The sequence below is a fragment of the Pristis pectinata genome, chromosome 27 (assembly GCF_009764475.1).
Source record: "Pristis pectinata isolate sPriPec2 chromosome 27, sPriPec2.1.pri, whole genome shotgun sequence".
Taxonomy (NCBI): Eukaryota; Metazoa; Chordata; class Chondrichthyes; order Rhinopristiformes; family Pristidae; genus Pristis; species Pristis pectinata.
The window spans coordinates 2049241-2066959 of NC_067431.1; the positions used below are offsets into that span (position 1 = coordinate 2049241).

Sequence of the window (17719 nt, forward strand, 5' to 3'; positions counted from 1 at the left end):
AGGGGCTTGGAGGTTGTACACACGAAATTGGGACTAGCTGGGTGGGCACCGTGGTCGGCATGGACTGGTTAGGCCAAAGGGCCTGTATCTGTGCTGTGTTGCTCTATGACTCTATGTTTCTATGGGGATATGCAATAGTAGAAAATTGGAATAGTGCTTTCTGGCAGAATTTTTTTCTAGGCACATCAGAAAATGCTGGGAACACTCAGCAGGTCAAGCAGCATCTTTGGAAAGAAAAACAGTTAAAATCAAAAAACTGTAGATGCCAGAAATCTGAAATAAAAACAGAAAATGCTTTAAGTACTCAGCAGGTCAGTCTGCATGTGTAGAAAGAGAAACAGTGTTAATGCTTCAGGTCTGATTCCCTCCATCAACTGTTTCTCTTTCTACAAAGAAGGCCTGACCTAGTCATATATAACATTCTCAGCTTCAATCTCCATGTTCTTTCCCTATTCAATCCAAACAAAAATCTGCCTGGAATGTTGCTAAAATTGACAACGCTATGTTGATCCATTTGCACTTTGCCTTTTCACAGTAAATGAAAAGGTATATCCTAGTGCCTTAAGGGTAGTTGGGAAATGTGATATTATCATCTCCCTGGCTAGCACGAGAGCTGGAGAATGCACCCAACATTTATAGCATTAAACCTCAGATTCACCTCTGTTCAATAAATCATTTTTTCCTCAGAAGGCAGCTTTTCAGAAAGCTATAATGTATGTTAAAAGAAATTACCGTGACAAGGCCCTAAACCAAGCTGCTTCCTTCTTCATTTCTGTTCTTTTCAAGAGATGCAAATATATTTTTCTCTTCTGTGAAATTCTTGGTTCATGCATCACTTTTGGATCAGCAAGTGAGCGAACTCGCCTCTGCCAATACTGCTCTGTAAGCCATTACGTGAGTCAGAAGAGGCAACAGTCTCTTCTATCAGATTAATGGTGTCCTCAGGGATCTGCGTTGAGGCCTCAACTTTTATAAATTACTTGGATGAAGCAATAGAAAGCTGTAAATCTAAGTTATTGATGACATTAAGTAAGTTGGCATGATTTGGAAATCAATGAAACATTTTTCTATTTAGTTTGGGAAACTCCCTAATAATTTATCCAAGATGCATCACAGCAGTTATTTAAACTTTTGAGTAGAATTTTCGTTAAACGAACGAGTGGAGGTGATGCAGCACAAGGCTCACTAGGGCAATGTTCATATTGTGCATAACATTGGAACAGTACGGAGAAGATTGGCATAGTTCCTGTCCAGATCTGTGAAGCATCCGATAAAGAAAAGGCCATAAGGGTAAGGATTCCTTTAACATAAAACTGAAGATAAAAGGGAATTGAAAAAATAAATGAAGGAAAACATTTTCTCAGAAAATTCTGGGAAAATGGGACCTAAACTTTAAATTAGTGCTGGACTATTCAGGGGTGAAGTCAAGAAACATTGCTTCACACAAACAGTGGTGGAAATCTGAATCTACCTCCCTGAAATGTTGGCGCTGAGGGTCAGTTGAAAACATCAGAACTGTAGGCAAAGGCATTAAGGCTGATAGATTTGGGTTGTGATGCAGAGTGGCAGAACAGGACCGAGGTTTTTACTGACTGACTTGGGTGACATTTCCTCAGACTGAGACTCACACACAAGAAACTCCAACCTCCGTTGTGCTTTGAGTGCACAGTGTGACTTTGTAAACATCAGCAATATTATCAGCGTTTTCTTCACAGGCCTATTGATATTGCAGACACAAGAAACTGCAGATGCTGGAATGTGGAGCAACACACAAAGGAGCTAGAGGAACTCAGCGGGTCAAGCAGGACCTGATGAAGGGTACCAACCCGTAACGTCAACTGTCCATTCCCCTCTATAGATGCTGCCTGACCCACTGAGTTCCTCCAGCTCCTTTGTGTGCTCCTGTTCATATTGCATTCATTTTACCCAGAGTAAGATGTAGAATAAATAGAGAGAATTCACTTTATTGAAGCAATGGTAGGTCAGTGGCACCTGGACTCCTTGCCTGAAAAGATGAGTCCATTCATGTAGAGCACCACACACCACCTCTTTCTGGGAGTCTACCTGAGCCCTACCAGAGAGCTGGAAGCAAACCTCAGCAGCTAGCTTGGACACTGGACAGGACTGCTCTGAGTGCCTTCCTACAGGGGCTGATTGGTCATTGACAAACTGGAGACTTTCATGTTGTAGTATCTGTTGGTCACTTTGCCCCCTGCCCTTGCCAAGGTCCACAAGAAACGGAAGGATTTCTTCTGGGGCAAGAGGAAGCACTGGTCCTCTGCTGTCATTCTGAGTCTCCTGGATGAGGAGAACGGTCAGTTGTTGATGTGTATCCAAACCCAGGTGGTGACTCTCCGCCTTTGAACCCTGCAGAGATACCTGTCTGTGGAGCACCCTCCCAGATGCCATGTATTTCTTTTGCCGGGGCACTGCCTTAAGGATGATACTCAGCTCCCAGTGCAAAGCATCAGCCACGCTGCTCTGCAAGCATCGCCTTCTTTTACTGAGGTCTTTTCAGAGTCTGCAATCACATTGCTCCCCCACCAGCAGAGGGAGGCTCTTCGGCTGCCTGGTCAAAGAGACTGACTGCAGGCTGGAGGTGTGTGCTGTATGTCACTGGGGCCCATGACTGAAGCCCCTGGATCAGAAACTGGACATTGGACCCACATCAGGATATGGCTCCGCACAACATGAGCTGTCTCTCTCATGCCATTCCACACCAGGCAGAGTCGTTTCCTGTACAGCTGCTCTTGTGAGCTCTCCACTTCCCTCCCCCTGTCAGTCTGTTCTGCCACCTGGCAGTGCTTTGTGTTTCCAGGGGAGACCTCTCTACTCGGGAGTTCTCCCCCTTTACATCAGGGACCTGTGGTGCAGGGTGCTGCAGAGAGCAGTCACCTGCAACACGGTATCTAAGTTGGTTTACTGAGTTGAGAAGCTGCAGTATTTGAAAGGGCTGCATTCTCTTTCTGATTACACTTCAGCCTCACTCTCCTGATCTTTGGACTTCCAGCTCTCTCTCACTCTCCACCCCGCCAACCCCTGCTCATGTCTCCCTCTCCCCCTGTCCCATCCTCTCTCCCCCCCCCGTCCCGCCCTCTCTCGCCCCCCCCATCCCGTCCTGCCCTCTCCCCCCACCGTCCCGTCCCGACCTCCCTCCATCCCCCCCCCCCATCTTCATTCATGAAACTGAACACACCTAAGTTCTACATTTATGTGAGTTTTGCTGAACCAATGACATAACTTTACATGGCTTGTTCTTAACTACCCCGTTATTTCTCTCGGCCAGAGTAATTCCCTCAGTTCCCTGTTGCCCGCCCTGACTTCCTCCGTCCCCTGGACTGATGTGTTCCCCTCCCCCCCTCCCCCTCTCCCCCCCTCCCCCTCTCCCCCTCTCCCCCTCCCCCCCCTCCCCCCCTCCCCCTCTCCCCCTCTCCCCCTCTCCCCCTCCCTCTCTCCTGATGAGGGGTCACCTGGAACATCACCTGTTTCTCTTTCCACAGATGCTGCATAACCTGTTGGGCTTTGCCAGCATTTTTTGTTTTTAAGTAATATTATATTTATAACTGTTTTAATTTAAGATTGTTGCTTGGTTTGTCTCTGGCCTATCTACGGCATTCCTGGCAAGTTGTCTCTGGCACTGCTCGAGAAGAAGCTTCACTGGAATCGCTCAGTTTTCTCATTAAGTCCGCTCTGTCTATTAGATGTCTGAATATCAAGTGGAGAATTGCAGATTTCTGGTGGAGAGAGCGAAGTGAAATTGGGCTATGTGTAAGTGGTTGGGTAGGAAGTTGGTGTTAGAGACAGACATTTGGGAAGATATCCTCAGATGAGGGTCTGGTTTTGAGCCATGTGTTTTACCAAGGTAATTCGAACAGTATCTCTAACGGTCATAGCTGAAGGTGGCACGTTGGTGGAGCCTTTGCCTTGCAGAGAAACCTTACGCACACAGTACATGGCTGTTTTGCTCTATTTCACAACAACCAATTATCCTGCTGACCCTTGTGTTGCAGCCATGTGATTTCATCAGTGCAAAATCTGAGCTAATCGGGGTGGGCTTAGGATCTGGGAAACGTGTCTTTGAAACTTTGTTACTAGCGTGACATGTTTTTATAGTGAGTAATGGGGGGGAAAAGCTGTGTTTGGTGCTGTGAGACTGTGTGAGCTCTCTTAAAGTGGATGTGTTTCAGGAGAGCTAAGAGTGTGACGTTATTGTGTTAATTACATTGACACCTCCTGTGCCAATAAACCGGAATTTATTACTAAGCCATTGAATGGTGTTGCAGTATAAGCAGCAACTAATAAAGCTGCCACTCCAGTTCACAGAGGTCACACTGGGATATGCTGGGTCAGGGTTTATTATAACAGTCAGTAAGGTTTCTGTGAGGCAGGGTTTCTGTTCAAGTACATCCTGAGAAGTCATGGTGAACTGCTAAGACCGTAAAAGAATAAAGGTCAGTTTCCTCCTTGATTACCACTGACAGTGCCCCAGCATCAGTGTTGTGTCTATGTGCATCCTTTCAAAGGGAATAGGGGGAGTTGATGCTGGTTGTGTGGATGGTTTTAGTTTTGTGTGTTCCTGAAGATGCCGGAATTGAAACTTCCCCCACTCACCCAAGCTGCAAAAGTGTCGGTGTTTGTACTCCAGATTGATCTGGGGACAGGCTTTACTGGGGCTGGGGTACCTTTAAGGGAGGAATTTAATAATAAATGTGTGGATGTGGCTTCACATATTTTTCTGCTTATGCAATTGATTTAGGAGCTGAGTAAGTGAGGACAAGTTCTCTGGTGATAGATTCTGGCTTCAGCTTGGCCAGCAATGCAGACACATCAGCACAGGCTACATTGTGGATGTGAACAAGAACCAGGTCATATGCTCAAAGTATTATCCTTTAAGGAAAACTACACGCCATACATTTTTCTGGAATTATATTGCCTGCACAAGCAATATAATTAAATGCAGTACGACAGTTTACACACATCTTCGAATGGTATTGCTCCTATCATCATATAAACCATGAGATTGGCTGGCCTTGGAGGCTACAATGATTCTGGCCATTAATAACAAATGGTATATGGAAGATGAAGCCACTGCATGTAGTAGCTTGTCAGGGGAAGGATTCTGGATCTCATTGTGTGACACGTTTACAATAAACATGAGCATAGTGTTTTGTATCTGTGTTCCTGGTGGTCTTGTGCCCATGAGAATCTTGAACACACACCTAGACGCTGATGGTATCTCTGACCCCTGTTTAACAACAGCACAGAGTACTCACAAAACAGCAATATAGACATGGTTTGTATTGTGCTAAGCTCATCTTATCAGAGAGGAAGTTTCATTGTGTTTATTTGCAAAATACTGGTTTTGCACAGCTCATAACTGGTTGCCTTTAAAAACTTCATATAAAGTGGACAGCAATTACTTAATGAATGTGATGAAATATCTGGAGCTCAGTAATTTCTTTTACAAAAAGACAGGGAAGACACCCTGTTAATCTAATGTCAGTACCAGAAGCTGGAACCTGTAATGAAGTTGTAATAATAGAACACCTTGAAATGCAGAAAAGGATTGAGTGCAGTCAGTGTGGATTTATGAAAGGGAAATTGTGTTTGACTAATGTGGAGTTCTTTGAGGATGGGCAGGCACGGCACTGTAGCGGTTAGCGTAACACTTTACAGCACCAGCGACCCGGGTTCAATTCCGGCCACTGTCTGTAAGGAGTTTGTACGTTCTCCCCGTGTCTGCGTGGATTTCCTCCGGGTGCTCTGGTTTCCTCCTACATTCCAAAAGACATACGGGTTAGGAAGTTGTGGGCATGCTATGTTGGCGCCGGAAACGTGGTGACACTTGCAGGCTGCCCCCAGAACACTCTCCGCAAAAGATGCATTTCACTGTGTGTTTCAATGTACATGTGACCAATAAATATATCTTGTATGATGAGTGGAATAGATAAGGGATGTGATGAGCTTGGATTTTTGGAAGTCTTTCGATGAGGTCACACAAGTTGCAATATGTGTGACCTTATCAAATTGCTGCCGCAATTTGCCTACCACCACAACAGGTCTACAGTGGATGCAATCTCACTGGCTCTTCACTCAGCTTTGGAGCACCTAGACAGCAGCAAAACATGCGTCAGGCTGCTGTTTATCGGTTACAGCTCGGCGTTCAACACCATCATCCTCTCAGTACTAATCAACAAGCTTCAAAACCTGGGCCTCTGTACCTCCCTCTGCAACTGGATCCTCGACTTCCTTATCAGGAGACCATAGTCAGTGCGGATCAGTAATTAACATCTCCTCCTCGCTGACAGTCAACACAGGCACACCTCAAGGATGCGTGCTTAGCCCACTGCTCTACTAACTCTACACTCATGACTGTGTGGCTAGGCACAGTTCAAACGCTATCTGTAAATTCGTGATTACACCATTGTTGATAAAATATCAGATGGTGATGAGGCGATTTAGAGAAGTGAGAAAGATTGGATGGTTGAACGGTGTTTGCAACAACAACCTCGAACTCAGTGTCAGCAGGACTAAGGGATTGATTGTGGACTTCAGGAAGGGAAGGTTTGGAGAGCACACATCAGTCCTCATTGAGGTGTCAACGGTGGAAAGGGTGAGCAGCTTCAAGTTCCTGGGTGTTAACATCTCGGAGGATCTATCCTGGGCCCAATACATTGATGCAATCACGAAGAAGGCATGGCAGCAGCTCTACTTCATGAGGAGTTTGAGGAGATTTGGTATGTCACCAAAGACTTGTGCAAATTTCTATAGGTGTATGATGGAGAGTATTCTGACTGGTTGCATCACAGCCTGATAGGGAGGTTCCAATGCACAGGATCGCAAGAGGCTGCAGAGGGTTGTAGACTCAGCCAGCTGCATCAGAAGCACAACCCTCCCTACCATCGAGGTCATCTTCAAGAGGCAGTACCTCAAGAAGGTGGCATCCATCACTAAGGACCCTCACATGCTTTCTTCTTGTTACTACCATCAGGAAGGAGGTACAGGGTCCTGAAGACCCAATACCGAACAATTTAGGAACAGCTTCTTCTACTCCACCATTAGATTTCTGAAGGGTCCGTGAGCACTACTTCATTATTCCTTTTTTGTGTTACTGATTTATTTTGTAATTTATAGTCATTTAATGTCTTAGCACTGTACTGCTGCTGCAAGACAACATATTTCACAACATATATGACAGTGATAATAATTCTGATTCTGAAGAGGTTGCTCAACAAGGTTGGACCACGTGAAATCGGGTAAATTGGTTATCAGACAGAAAGCAGAGAGTGGGAATAAACAGATCCTCTGCAGGCTGGCAGGCTGTTATAGTCGTACTAGCATCGAAACAAGCCCTTCGGCTTGACTCATCCACGCCGACTGAGATGTCTATGTACACTAATCTCATTTTCCTGCATTTGGCCCATATCCCTCTATTCCTTTCCTATCCATGTACATGTCCAAATACTTGTTAAATGCTGTGATTGTACCACCTCCTCTGGTGACTTGTTCCAAATACCCATTACCCTGTATGAAAAATCTCTCAGACCTTTTAAACCTTTCCCCTCTCACCTTAAGCCTATGTCCTCTAGTCTTAGATTCCCCTACCCTTGGATGAAGACTGTGACCTACCCTATCTATGCCTCTATAAAGTTACCCCTCAGCCTTTGTCCCTCCGTATCCCTTTGCAACCATCCTTGCAAAATACAACTCCACCAGCTTTTGTTGTCAGCAAACTTACTAACCAGACCACAGACATTCTCATCCAAGTCATATATGTGGTAAACAACAAAGGTCCCAGCACTGATCCCAGCATTGCACACTTCCAGTCAGAAAAACAACCCTCCCCCACTGCCCTCTGCCTCCTATCACCGAGCCAATTTTGGATCCAGTTTGACACAACATCTTGGACCCCATGTGCCCTAACTTTGTGGACCAGCCTACCACGCAGGACCTTATCAGCTAGTGTAACTAGTGGGATACTGCAGGGTTCAATGCTTGGGCCCTCGCTGTTAACAATCTATAGTCAGTGATTTGGCTGAGGGAACTGAATGTCGTACTTGAATGTTTGCCAGTGGTACGAAGCTAGGCAGGAATGTGAATATTGAGGAGGGTGTAAAGGGGTATCAGGAGTATGGACAAGCTAAATGAGAGTGTGAGAACATGAAATAATGGAAATGTGAGGTTATGCACTTTGAAAACAAAAAAAAAGAGTATGAAAATCAAAACAATATCTGCAGATGCTGGAAACCTGAAATCGAAACAGAAAATGCCAGAAACGCTCAGTAGGTCAGGGAGCAATGTTGGAACGAGAAATCAAGTTATTGTCTCAGAAGTGAGGAGGCGTCTCGGGCCTAAAACTGTGCTTATATTTACACAGTGCTGCCCGACTCAGTGCTTCCAACAGTTCTGCTTTTATTTCCAAAAAAGCAGAGTGTGTGTTGAATGGGAATAGGTTGGTTAGTGTGTATGCTCAAAGGCACTTGGGTTAGCTTGTACTCTAGTCACTAAAGGCCAACGTGCAGTAGGTGATCGGGAAGTCAAGTTGTACGTTAACCTTTTCTGCACTCTCTCGACTGCTACCGCATCCTTTCTGCAGTATGGCGACCAGAACAGTACACAAAATTCCAAACGCCTCCTAATCAATGTTTTGTACAGCTGCAACAAGATGGCCCAACGCTTATACTCATTGCCTTGGCCTATGAAAGTAAGCATACCAAAGGCAATCTTCACTACCCTATCCACTTGTGTTACCACTTTGAGTGAGCTATAGACCTACGCCCCAAGATCCTCTGTACGTCAGTGGTCCCAGGGTGTCTATGTCCTACAAAAATCTGATTTTGATTAGAGGAAGTATTTGAGTTGCTTTTGTGATCGGTTTTACGGACATGTTGAATGCTGCCTCTTCTGCCTTCTAAGAGAGCGACTGACTATATTTTAAAAATACTTATTTAATAAAGCAACATGATATTCTGAGGTTATGAAAAGCCCTTTTCAAAAAAAAAAACAAATTTTTCATGCTTCTATGCTTTTCTATTAATGTAAAAAATAACTGTGTAGCAACTGCAGAGACAACCAACACCTGTAATTTCACACTCCATTCCATAATGCCAGAATGATTCTAGTCCACAATACCAGCTGTCCTTCAGTCCTTAAGGACCAACTTTACTTTAGTCCTATCGTAGCAGTTTTACTGCAGTTGTGCCATGCCTGCTTTACGGCCAACCCAGAATACAGGTCCATTCCAGTCCAGGACACCTGGTTTACCAACTCCACTTCAGCCCCATAAAACCAATCCCACTCCAATCCGAAATCTCAACACTGGGCTCCACTCCAGCCCCACAATACCAGCTGCAGTCAGCAATGGAAGGCACAGAATTCTTGCTGCATAATTTCCCCAAGAACCTTTCACTTTTACCTTCATGTAATCCTAACTTGAGGGTGTCCTCCTCCACTTTACACACAGTTACCATTAGGGCCCTTTACCCACTCACTCCATCACTGACTTGCAATCCAAGAATGGCTGCATCTCCCATGTTGTTGAGAATCAGAACTGTTGCATGCCTGTTGATCTTTGGTTTGTCTAAAGTGTTTGAAATGTGTTACTGTGTTCACGTGAGCTGGCTCGACTCTCTCAGTATGACTATATGTAGTCTGTGGGAAAGCAGCTTTCTCTGCTTACACTTGTGTTGCAGCTTTACAGGTCAAACGGGAGCAATTTGTGGTCTAATTCCTCACTGACCAGGGCCCCAGAGTTGGCTCTGCTACAGTAAGAAATGAAAAGATTGAACTAACAGTTGCTTTGACAGAGCACAGATGTTTCTTAGGAAAATAATTTCTATTTAGTAAAATTATCTGTATTTGTCATTTTTTTTTCTCACTATTGAAATGGTGTGCACTGATTATAGGGGGGATGTTTTAAATTTTTATGTGTATGCCTGACTCCTAGGTGGGTACTTCGAGAAGTGAACAGAAAAAATTGCCTCCAGAAATTTTTGTTAATTCTAGTACTATTCCAATTTTTTGTTTAGCAAAAAGTCTCACATGCATCTTTTGAGTACTTTCCATCATCCACAAGGGGACAAATTTAAGCATAAAGAGGAAAGGAAGTGTATGGGAAGTACTTTTTAACCCAAAACAAAATCAAAATGCTGGAAATACTCAGCAGGTCAGTCCGTATCTGTAGGAAGAGAAACCGGGTTAATGTTGTAGGTCAGAGACCCTTCTTTGGAACTGAAAAGCAGACAAAAGCCTGTAAATCTGCAGGGAGGGTGAGGAGGTGGGTATCTCTGATAGAGTAAAACTGGGGTGACCATGGGTTAAGCTGTAAACAAAGTAACAGGCCCTTTGGTCCAACTGGTCCATGCCAACCAGATGCCCATCAAGGCTAGTCCTATTTACCAGCATTTGGCCCATAACCTTCTAAACCTTTCCAATCCATGTACCTGTCCAACTGTCTTTTAAAAGTTGTTGTTGTACCTGTTTCAACCACTTCCTCTGGCAGCTCATTCCACATTCATACCACCTTTCGTGTGTTTAAAAAAAAGTGCACCCCAAGTTCCTGTTAAATCTCTCCCCTCTCACCTTAAACCTGTGCCCTCTAGTTCTTGATTCCCCGACCCTAGGAAAAAGACTAAGTGCATTCACCATATCTATGCCCCTCATGATTTTATAGACCTCTATAAGATCACCTCTCAGTCTCCTACGCTCCAGGGAATAAAATCCTAGCCTGTCCAATCTCTCTCTATAACTCAGTTCGTCAAGTACTGGCAACATCCTTTTAAATTGTTTCTGACTCTTTCCAGTTCAATAACATCTTTTCCATAGCAGGGTAGCCAAAACTGAACACAATACTCCAAGTGCAGCCTCACCAGCGTCCTGTACAACTGCACCATGACCTCCCAAATTTTATACCCAATGCCCTGACTCATGAAGGCCAGCGTGCCAGAAGCCTTCTTCACCACCCTGTCTACCTGTGACTCCACTTTCGGGGAACCATGTACTTGTACTCCAGGGCCCTGCTGTTCACTGTGAAAGTCCTACCTGGATTTTGTTTTCCAAGGTGCAACACCTTGCACTTATTTCCATTTGTCATTCCTCAGCCCACTAACTCAGCCAGTCAAGATTCCCTCGTAATTTTTGATAACCACCTATTTTAGTGTCATCTGCAAAGTGTGAATGGAAGCAGTTAGAGAGTGAGAACGTGGACAAAAAAATGTAGGAGTTAGAAAATGCAGAGCGGGAGGTCAAGCCTGGCAAGTTAGGCTGGGCATGTCCTCCACATCTAGAGAGAGAGATAAAAAGGAAAAAGAAAGCAAGTTGAGTTGATATTACAGATAGATGACTGATGCAGACCAATCATGTCCAGAAGGCTGCAGTGTGCCCAGACAGAAGATGAAGTGCTGTTTCTCAAGCTTGCATTGGGCCTCAATGTACCAGCACAGGAGGCTACAGACCGATAGGTCAGAGTGTGATGAGGAATTAAAGCGGCAGCGACAGGAAGCTCAAGGTTGCCCCTCTGGACTGAGTGCAGGTGTTCCTCAAAGCGGTCAAACCCAATCTGTGTTTAGTTCCTCCAACGTAGAGGAGACCACGTTGTGAACCCTGAATGCAGTTCACTAGATTGGAAGAAGCTGCTTCACCTGGAGAGACTGTTTGGTTTCCTGGATGGTGGGAAGGAAAGAGGTGAAAGGACAAGTGTTACGTCGCCTGTGGATGCCTGTTATTGATTAGGTTTTAAAGAAGTTATTTGCACAGGGATGTGGTGCACTGTTATGTCCATCCCTATGAGTAAGGCACTTGGGTAAAATTATTAGTCGGAAGGGGTTTTGCTCTATTGCTAAAGCTTAAGGTTAATTGAACAATATTAAATAAAGTAGAACATTTATAGTACGAGAAATCCTAAGATGTTGAAAAAAGCATTTTCATTTATGTTGCTCCCTTCACAACATAAGGACATCTTAAAGCAGCCAATGAAATTTATTGCCCATTTTAGTGTTGAGAAACATAGCAGCAAGGTCCTGTAAGTAGCAGTGAGCTCAATGACCATAATATTTTGTATTAGAGGTGTTGATTGTGGGGCAGTTAGTGACTTCCAGTACAGAATGCGAGTGAATTAGAAATAGGAAAACATGGAGTGTATTTGTTGTGTTCAAAGGTGCTAAGTTTGTACTCATAACTGCATTGAATAATTGGGTGTGAGTACAGCAACTGTACTTCCACAGTGAAATCCTAGACAAAAAAATGGGGTATGAACCTAGGGTTAGTGAACTTTAACAATGGAGGATCAGAAGGACCAATTTAACTTTACAGGTTCTTGTCACCTATACAAACTCCATTCAGTTGGATCTTTGGGAAGTCTACAATAGAAATTAAGTTAAATTAATAGATGCAGTTAGTCACCTGTGATGGAAGTGTAAAGAGAGTGGTAATCGGCAGAAGTATTTTGAGTGAAGGAAGTTACTGGTAAAGTTACACAGGAACAAATACTGTATAAAAGTGGGAGATTGTCGTCATAAACGTGTGCTCATTTTAGTTGAAACTGAATGTATTAAATTTAACAAAACAAATTCGGCAATTAATTTGAGTAGGGTTCAGTATTGGAAAAATATGATTGAATCTGTATTGTATCAGAATGATATCTATTAGTGAAGGTGAAGAGGAATTTGAAACTTTACCAAAATGCTTTGATAATTTTCTACTGTGAAAGTCATAAAATATATTTAAGACAGTTGTTAAAACATTTTTTTTCAGGAACAGGTTATTTTTGGCTGAATTCAGGTGATGCGTGGTCAGTAAACTCTCCTCTATCCGCAGGGCAGGAGTTGGATTGTGAAGCGGAGCTATGAAGATTTCCGGGTGCTGGATAAACATCTCCATCTCTGTATTTATGACCGCCGATTTTCCCAGCTGGTGGAGCTGCCCCGTACAGACTGGCTGAAGGACAGTGCAGAGGTATGGTACCAGGCTGCACATTCCCCTGTGTGTGGCCAGTGCAGAAAGTCATTGCACATTATTTGCAGATAGGGAGGGAAAACCAGGAGACACAAGACTACAGATGCTGGAATCTGGAGCAATAATCTGCTAGAGGAACTCAGCCAGTCAAGCAGCATCTGTGGAATTGTCAACATTTTGGGTCGAAATCCTGCAGATTGTTTGCTGAGAGAAAACCAGGAGTAGCTTTTTTTTCTCACATGGCAATGTTGACTAACATTAGGGGTAAAAAAAATGCAAAACAAAAGCTGTGGTTAACAGTAGTCCTGCTTCAACACACTGAAGGTTCCTGGCATATATCTGCTTCATGTCATTTTAGTGTGTGTTTCCCTTTAAGAATTGTAGCATGAAACTAGCCGTTCTCTGTGTGTTCCTGCAAATGCTTCAATGTAGATGTGGCAGAAGCTGCTTGGCTCCCTAGACAAAGGCATTGTGCTTTGCACATTGAGTTCTTTAATCGGCTAGTCTCCAGTATTGCAAGTGAATGAGAGAATGATATTGAGGCAGTTCCAAATGTATTTTAATTGCAACAGTGAAAATGCATCACTCACTTAAATATCATTCCCAACATCCAGGTCCCATCTATTTCTCCCCCAGAATCCCTGCACATATTTATTAGCTGCAAGTGTTGTTCTCGGTTGTACAATCTAATTGTGTGCCACGTTGGCCTTGGCTTTATCTCCTCCTTCTCTGTTTTTCTCTCTTACTTTCCCCTTTTACTTCTCTATCTTTTCTGAATCTGCAGAGTTGCATTCCTCTATCAAGCTAGGTGAAACCCTTCCAAACCACACTAGCAAACTGTTCTTTGACGATATTCGTGTTGACCCTGCTGTGTTGCACCTCCTCCAGCTTTTACAGGGTCACACCTCCTACCAAACAATGCCCTAAGAATCTTCTCCCCAGCCACCCATCCCTCTGCACTAAGCTATTTCTGTGCCTAGCAGCATATGGCACAGACATTAATCTAGACTTTGGTCCCTTTGAGGCCCTTTTTATTTTAAATAAAATCTCCCTAAAGTCTGCCTGCATCATCACATTCCTCTGTCTCCAGTGTCACCGATGTCAGTCATGACTTCTGGCTAATGGTCCTGCAGACGTTCATTGATACCCTTGACCCTGACACTAGTGAGACAAAACACTGTATGAAATCGTGTCCTGCTGCAGGGTTTTGACCCAAAACATTGACAATTCCTTTCCTCCCACAGATGCTGCATGACCTTCTGAGTTTCTCCAGAAGATTGTTTGTTGCTCCAGATTCCAACATCTGCAGTGTCTTGTGTCTGCATTACTACTGTCCTATACTGCATTCCCGACTATCACCTTGCTATCGTCATCATCCATCCCCTTGTGGTGCTGGTGCTGTAGCAAAAAGGGAATATCGTTCTTACTGGAGCCAGTAGAGTGAAGGGTAACCTCAGGAGGCTCTTGCAGTTCCTATGTTTTTTCCTTGTCTACAAGATGTGCACCCATTTCCTCTCTGTCTGCACCCTCAACTGCAGCATGACCTCTTGAAGTCTGCTATCCACATAGCTCTCAGCTTCCCATATGCACAGCATCAACACCAGCTGCTGCTCAAGCTCCAACTCCAGTTAACAATTCCTATGTATTTGATTGTCCAGGAATTCAAGAGTCATCCTATCATTAGGTTCTTGGAAGGCACAGGATATTCGTTCAGTGGGACTAAGGTACTCTACCGTGTCTCTGTTTGCTAGACTAACTTAACCAGTAATGAATTTCTAATCCTGATCTGGACAAAAAGTAAACACTCAGCAGCTGTTCATCATCAGCTCCTTCCTTGTGCCACTTTTTAACCCACTTCCTGATACTTGTCCTCCCTTGTCTCTGGGCTCTTTCACTAAGGCCTGATCTCAGGAATCTTTTTACTTGGAAGTCTCACAGCGTTCTACTGCTTCGCCTCCCCAATTCCACCACCCACTCCACAATCTCACTCAGGTCTAGTGTCCTTGCATCTGTTCTGTTCCAGTTCTTTTCGATTGCATGAAATATGTTTTTTCTGCATGTAGCAGATGTTCAGAGTGTCTGAAAAATTTCAGTTGCTATTTGAAAGTCTCAAGTTCTGAGTGATTTCCTGGAGCCTTTCACTGCAGTGCAGTTGTTGTCTCACTGGTAGCCTCTGTAAGTTAGGTATTTGAGTGGAAGCAGGGACTTACCTGTTGGTCGCCACCTTTGTTTTATTTCATCAAAACTGTCTCACAGCTTAGAGATCATTCAGAATTATTAGAGGTAAAGAAAAAGCATTTATGTAGTGGCTTTCAGAAGGTGCCGCAATCCTCAAGGTACTTTTGGAGATAGTTCGTTGTCGAGAGTTGCAGCATGTGTTATTAAGGCCTTCAGAGTTGAAGCAGCAGGTGTTTCTTTCCCAAAGACTTTCTCAGACCAGATATTCGAAGCAAAGAACTGCAAAGTGTGATGAGAATGAGGATTTTAAAACAACTCAAGACTGTATGAAACTTGTAGACCACCTGAGCGATGTAGTCAGGCTACATTATGACAAGCAGCTTTATCATACAGGACCTTCATTTCCATGGTGAACATGTAGCATATGAACTGTAGTCAGAATTATTCAGGGAAACATAAAAGGTAGAATAGTGACTCCGTTGCAGATGGATTTACAATAAAGTTTGAACGGCTACTATTTTTAGCATTTTACTTTGGCTATCTGTGATGGCTAATAGTTGATGTTCAGGAGCCCAAACCCACTTCCAATTTGCTTAGTCTAACCGTCAACACGTCTTATTCATTTATCCTTCATCTATTTCACTTCTCCTTAAATATATCTACCCCATTCATCTCCACTATTCCATGTGAAGGGAAGGAAGAACTTGGATTCAAACAGTGACTATTACAACTTAAAATATTGTAATCCACCTTCCAGCTAACTTTGTATACAATCACATTTGACTTGTAGGGAATTACATTTGACGGATATGACAGCCTGATTCATATTCTAACCACTCAGCAGATATAGAAGTTTCTGCTGAATTTTGATTTAATTCAAATTTAGGCCTCTTGTTCTTCACCTCTACCTGAAGTGGAAATATGCTACCCATTCAAGCTCCTTTGTTATGATTATACAATGCAGTACCTTATCAGAAGCTTTTTGTAAATACAAGTAAATTACTTATTCTGCATTTTCTACTGTAGAAGGTGCAGGAATAAAAATTAACAAAAAAAATTAGGAAAGCAAAGATGGAGTGTGAAATAGTATTAGCAGGAAAATCAAGGAAAACCCCAAGTTATGTTTAAATATCTATAGTAAAAGAACAAATCTCATTAGAGATCTGAACAGTAGTTAGCCTGTGTGGAGTCAAAAGGCACGAACAGGTTTAAATGAGTATTGTCTTCTTGGAAGGGACGGCTGCAGACATTTCTCTTTGGAACAAAGGAAACAGCTAGATATAATTAAGGTGTGTAAAACTATGATGAGCCCAAACAAGATGAATGGGAGGAATGTACTTACCTAGGCAAGGCAGATGGATAATCAGGTGAAATATATTTACATAGAATGGAAAAATTGGAAGTTGGGGGAAGTAGTGGGCTGCACTGTCTGAAAGGGTGGAGGTTACAGTTACATTTAAAAGATATCTAGATCAGTAGCTGAAAACCCTTAATTGACCAGGCCACAGACCAAGAAATGGGAGTAACTTAAGTGTTTGCCTGGTATGGCCAATCGGTGCTAAGTGGCCTCCTGTATCATGGGTTATAATTCTGTGACAGTGTGAGGGGAAAAGTAGTTGCAAAAGAGAGGCAGGACAACGGAAGGAGCTGGTGAATGACGAGGGACTGTGCACTTCTACATCTGTGTGTCAGTGGTGCATAAAGATTTCCTAGACTGACTAGAAGCTCCTGACCAAGATATTCACTCATACAGTTTTTTGGGGTTAAAGCGTCACCCTGATTACGAGTCATGAGAGAAACGAACACTTCAAAGGTGAAGTTCACAGCCATAGAATCATAGAACAACACAGCATAAAACAGGCCCTTCAGCCCACCATGTTGTGCTGCCCTTCAAACCACTCCTAAGACCATCCAACCCCTTCCTCCCACATATCCCTCTATCTTAAATTCCTCCATATGCTTATCTAACAATCTCTTGAACTTGTCCAACGTATCAGCCTCCACCACCACCCCAGACAGTGCATTCCATGCACCAACCACTCTCTGGGTGAAAAACCTCCCTCTGACATCTCCCTTGAACTTCCCACCCATTACCTTAAAGCCATGCCCTCTTGTATTGAGCATTGGAGCCCTGGGGAAGAGGCGCTGGCTGTCTATCTATTCCTCTCAATATCTTGTATACCTCCGTCATGTCTCCCCTCATCCTCCTCCTCTCCAATGAGAACAGCCCTAGCTCCTTTAGTCTCTCCTCATAATCCATACTCTCTAATCCAGGAAGCATCCTGGTAAATCTCCTCTGCACCCTTTCCAACGCCTCCACATCCTTCCTATAATGAGGCGACCAGAACTGGACACAGTGTGGCCTAACCAGAGTTTTGTAAAGCTGCATCATCACTTCACGGCTCTTAAACTCGATCCCCCGACGTATGAAAGCTAACATCTCATAAGCTTTCTTAACTACCCTATCCACCTGCAAGGCAACTTTCAGTGATCTGTGGATATGAACCCCCAGATCCCTCTGCTCCTCCACACTGCCCAGAGTCTTGCCATTTACCTTGTACTCTGCCTTGGAGTTTGCCCTTCCAAAGTG

The 17719-nt window shown here is 43.7% G+C and overlaps 1 protein-coding gene across 6 annotated transcripts in view; it reads left to right on the top strand.

The window, feature by feature from the left end:
• The window catches only part of arhgap32b (Rho GTPase activating protein 32b), a 389535-nt gene that overhangs the window by 261913 nt on the left and 109903 nt on the right, over positions 1-17719 (top strand). For 5 of the 6 annotated variants that reach the window (XM_052039785.1, XM_052039788.1, XM_052039787.1 and 2 more), the window contains exon 7: positions 12814-12951. In XM_052039785.1, the coding sequence (XP_051895745.1) occupies positions 12814-12951 (138 nt within the window). The remainder of the gene's footprint in view (positions 1-12813; positions 12952-17719) is intronic. The other variant, XM_052039790.1, reaches the window with a different exon arrangement.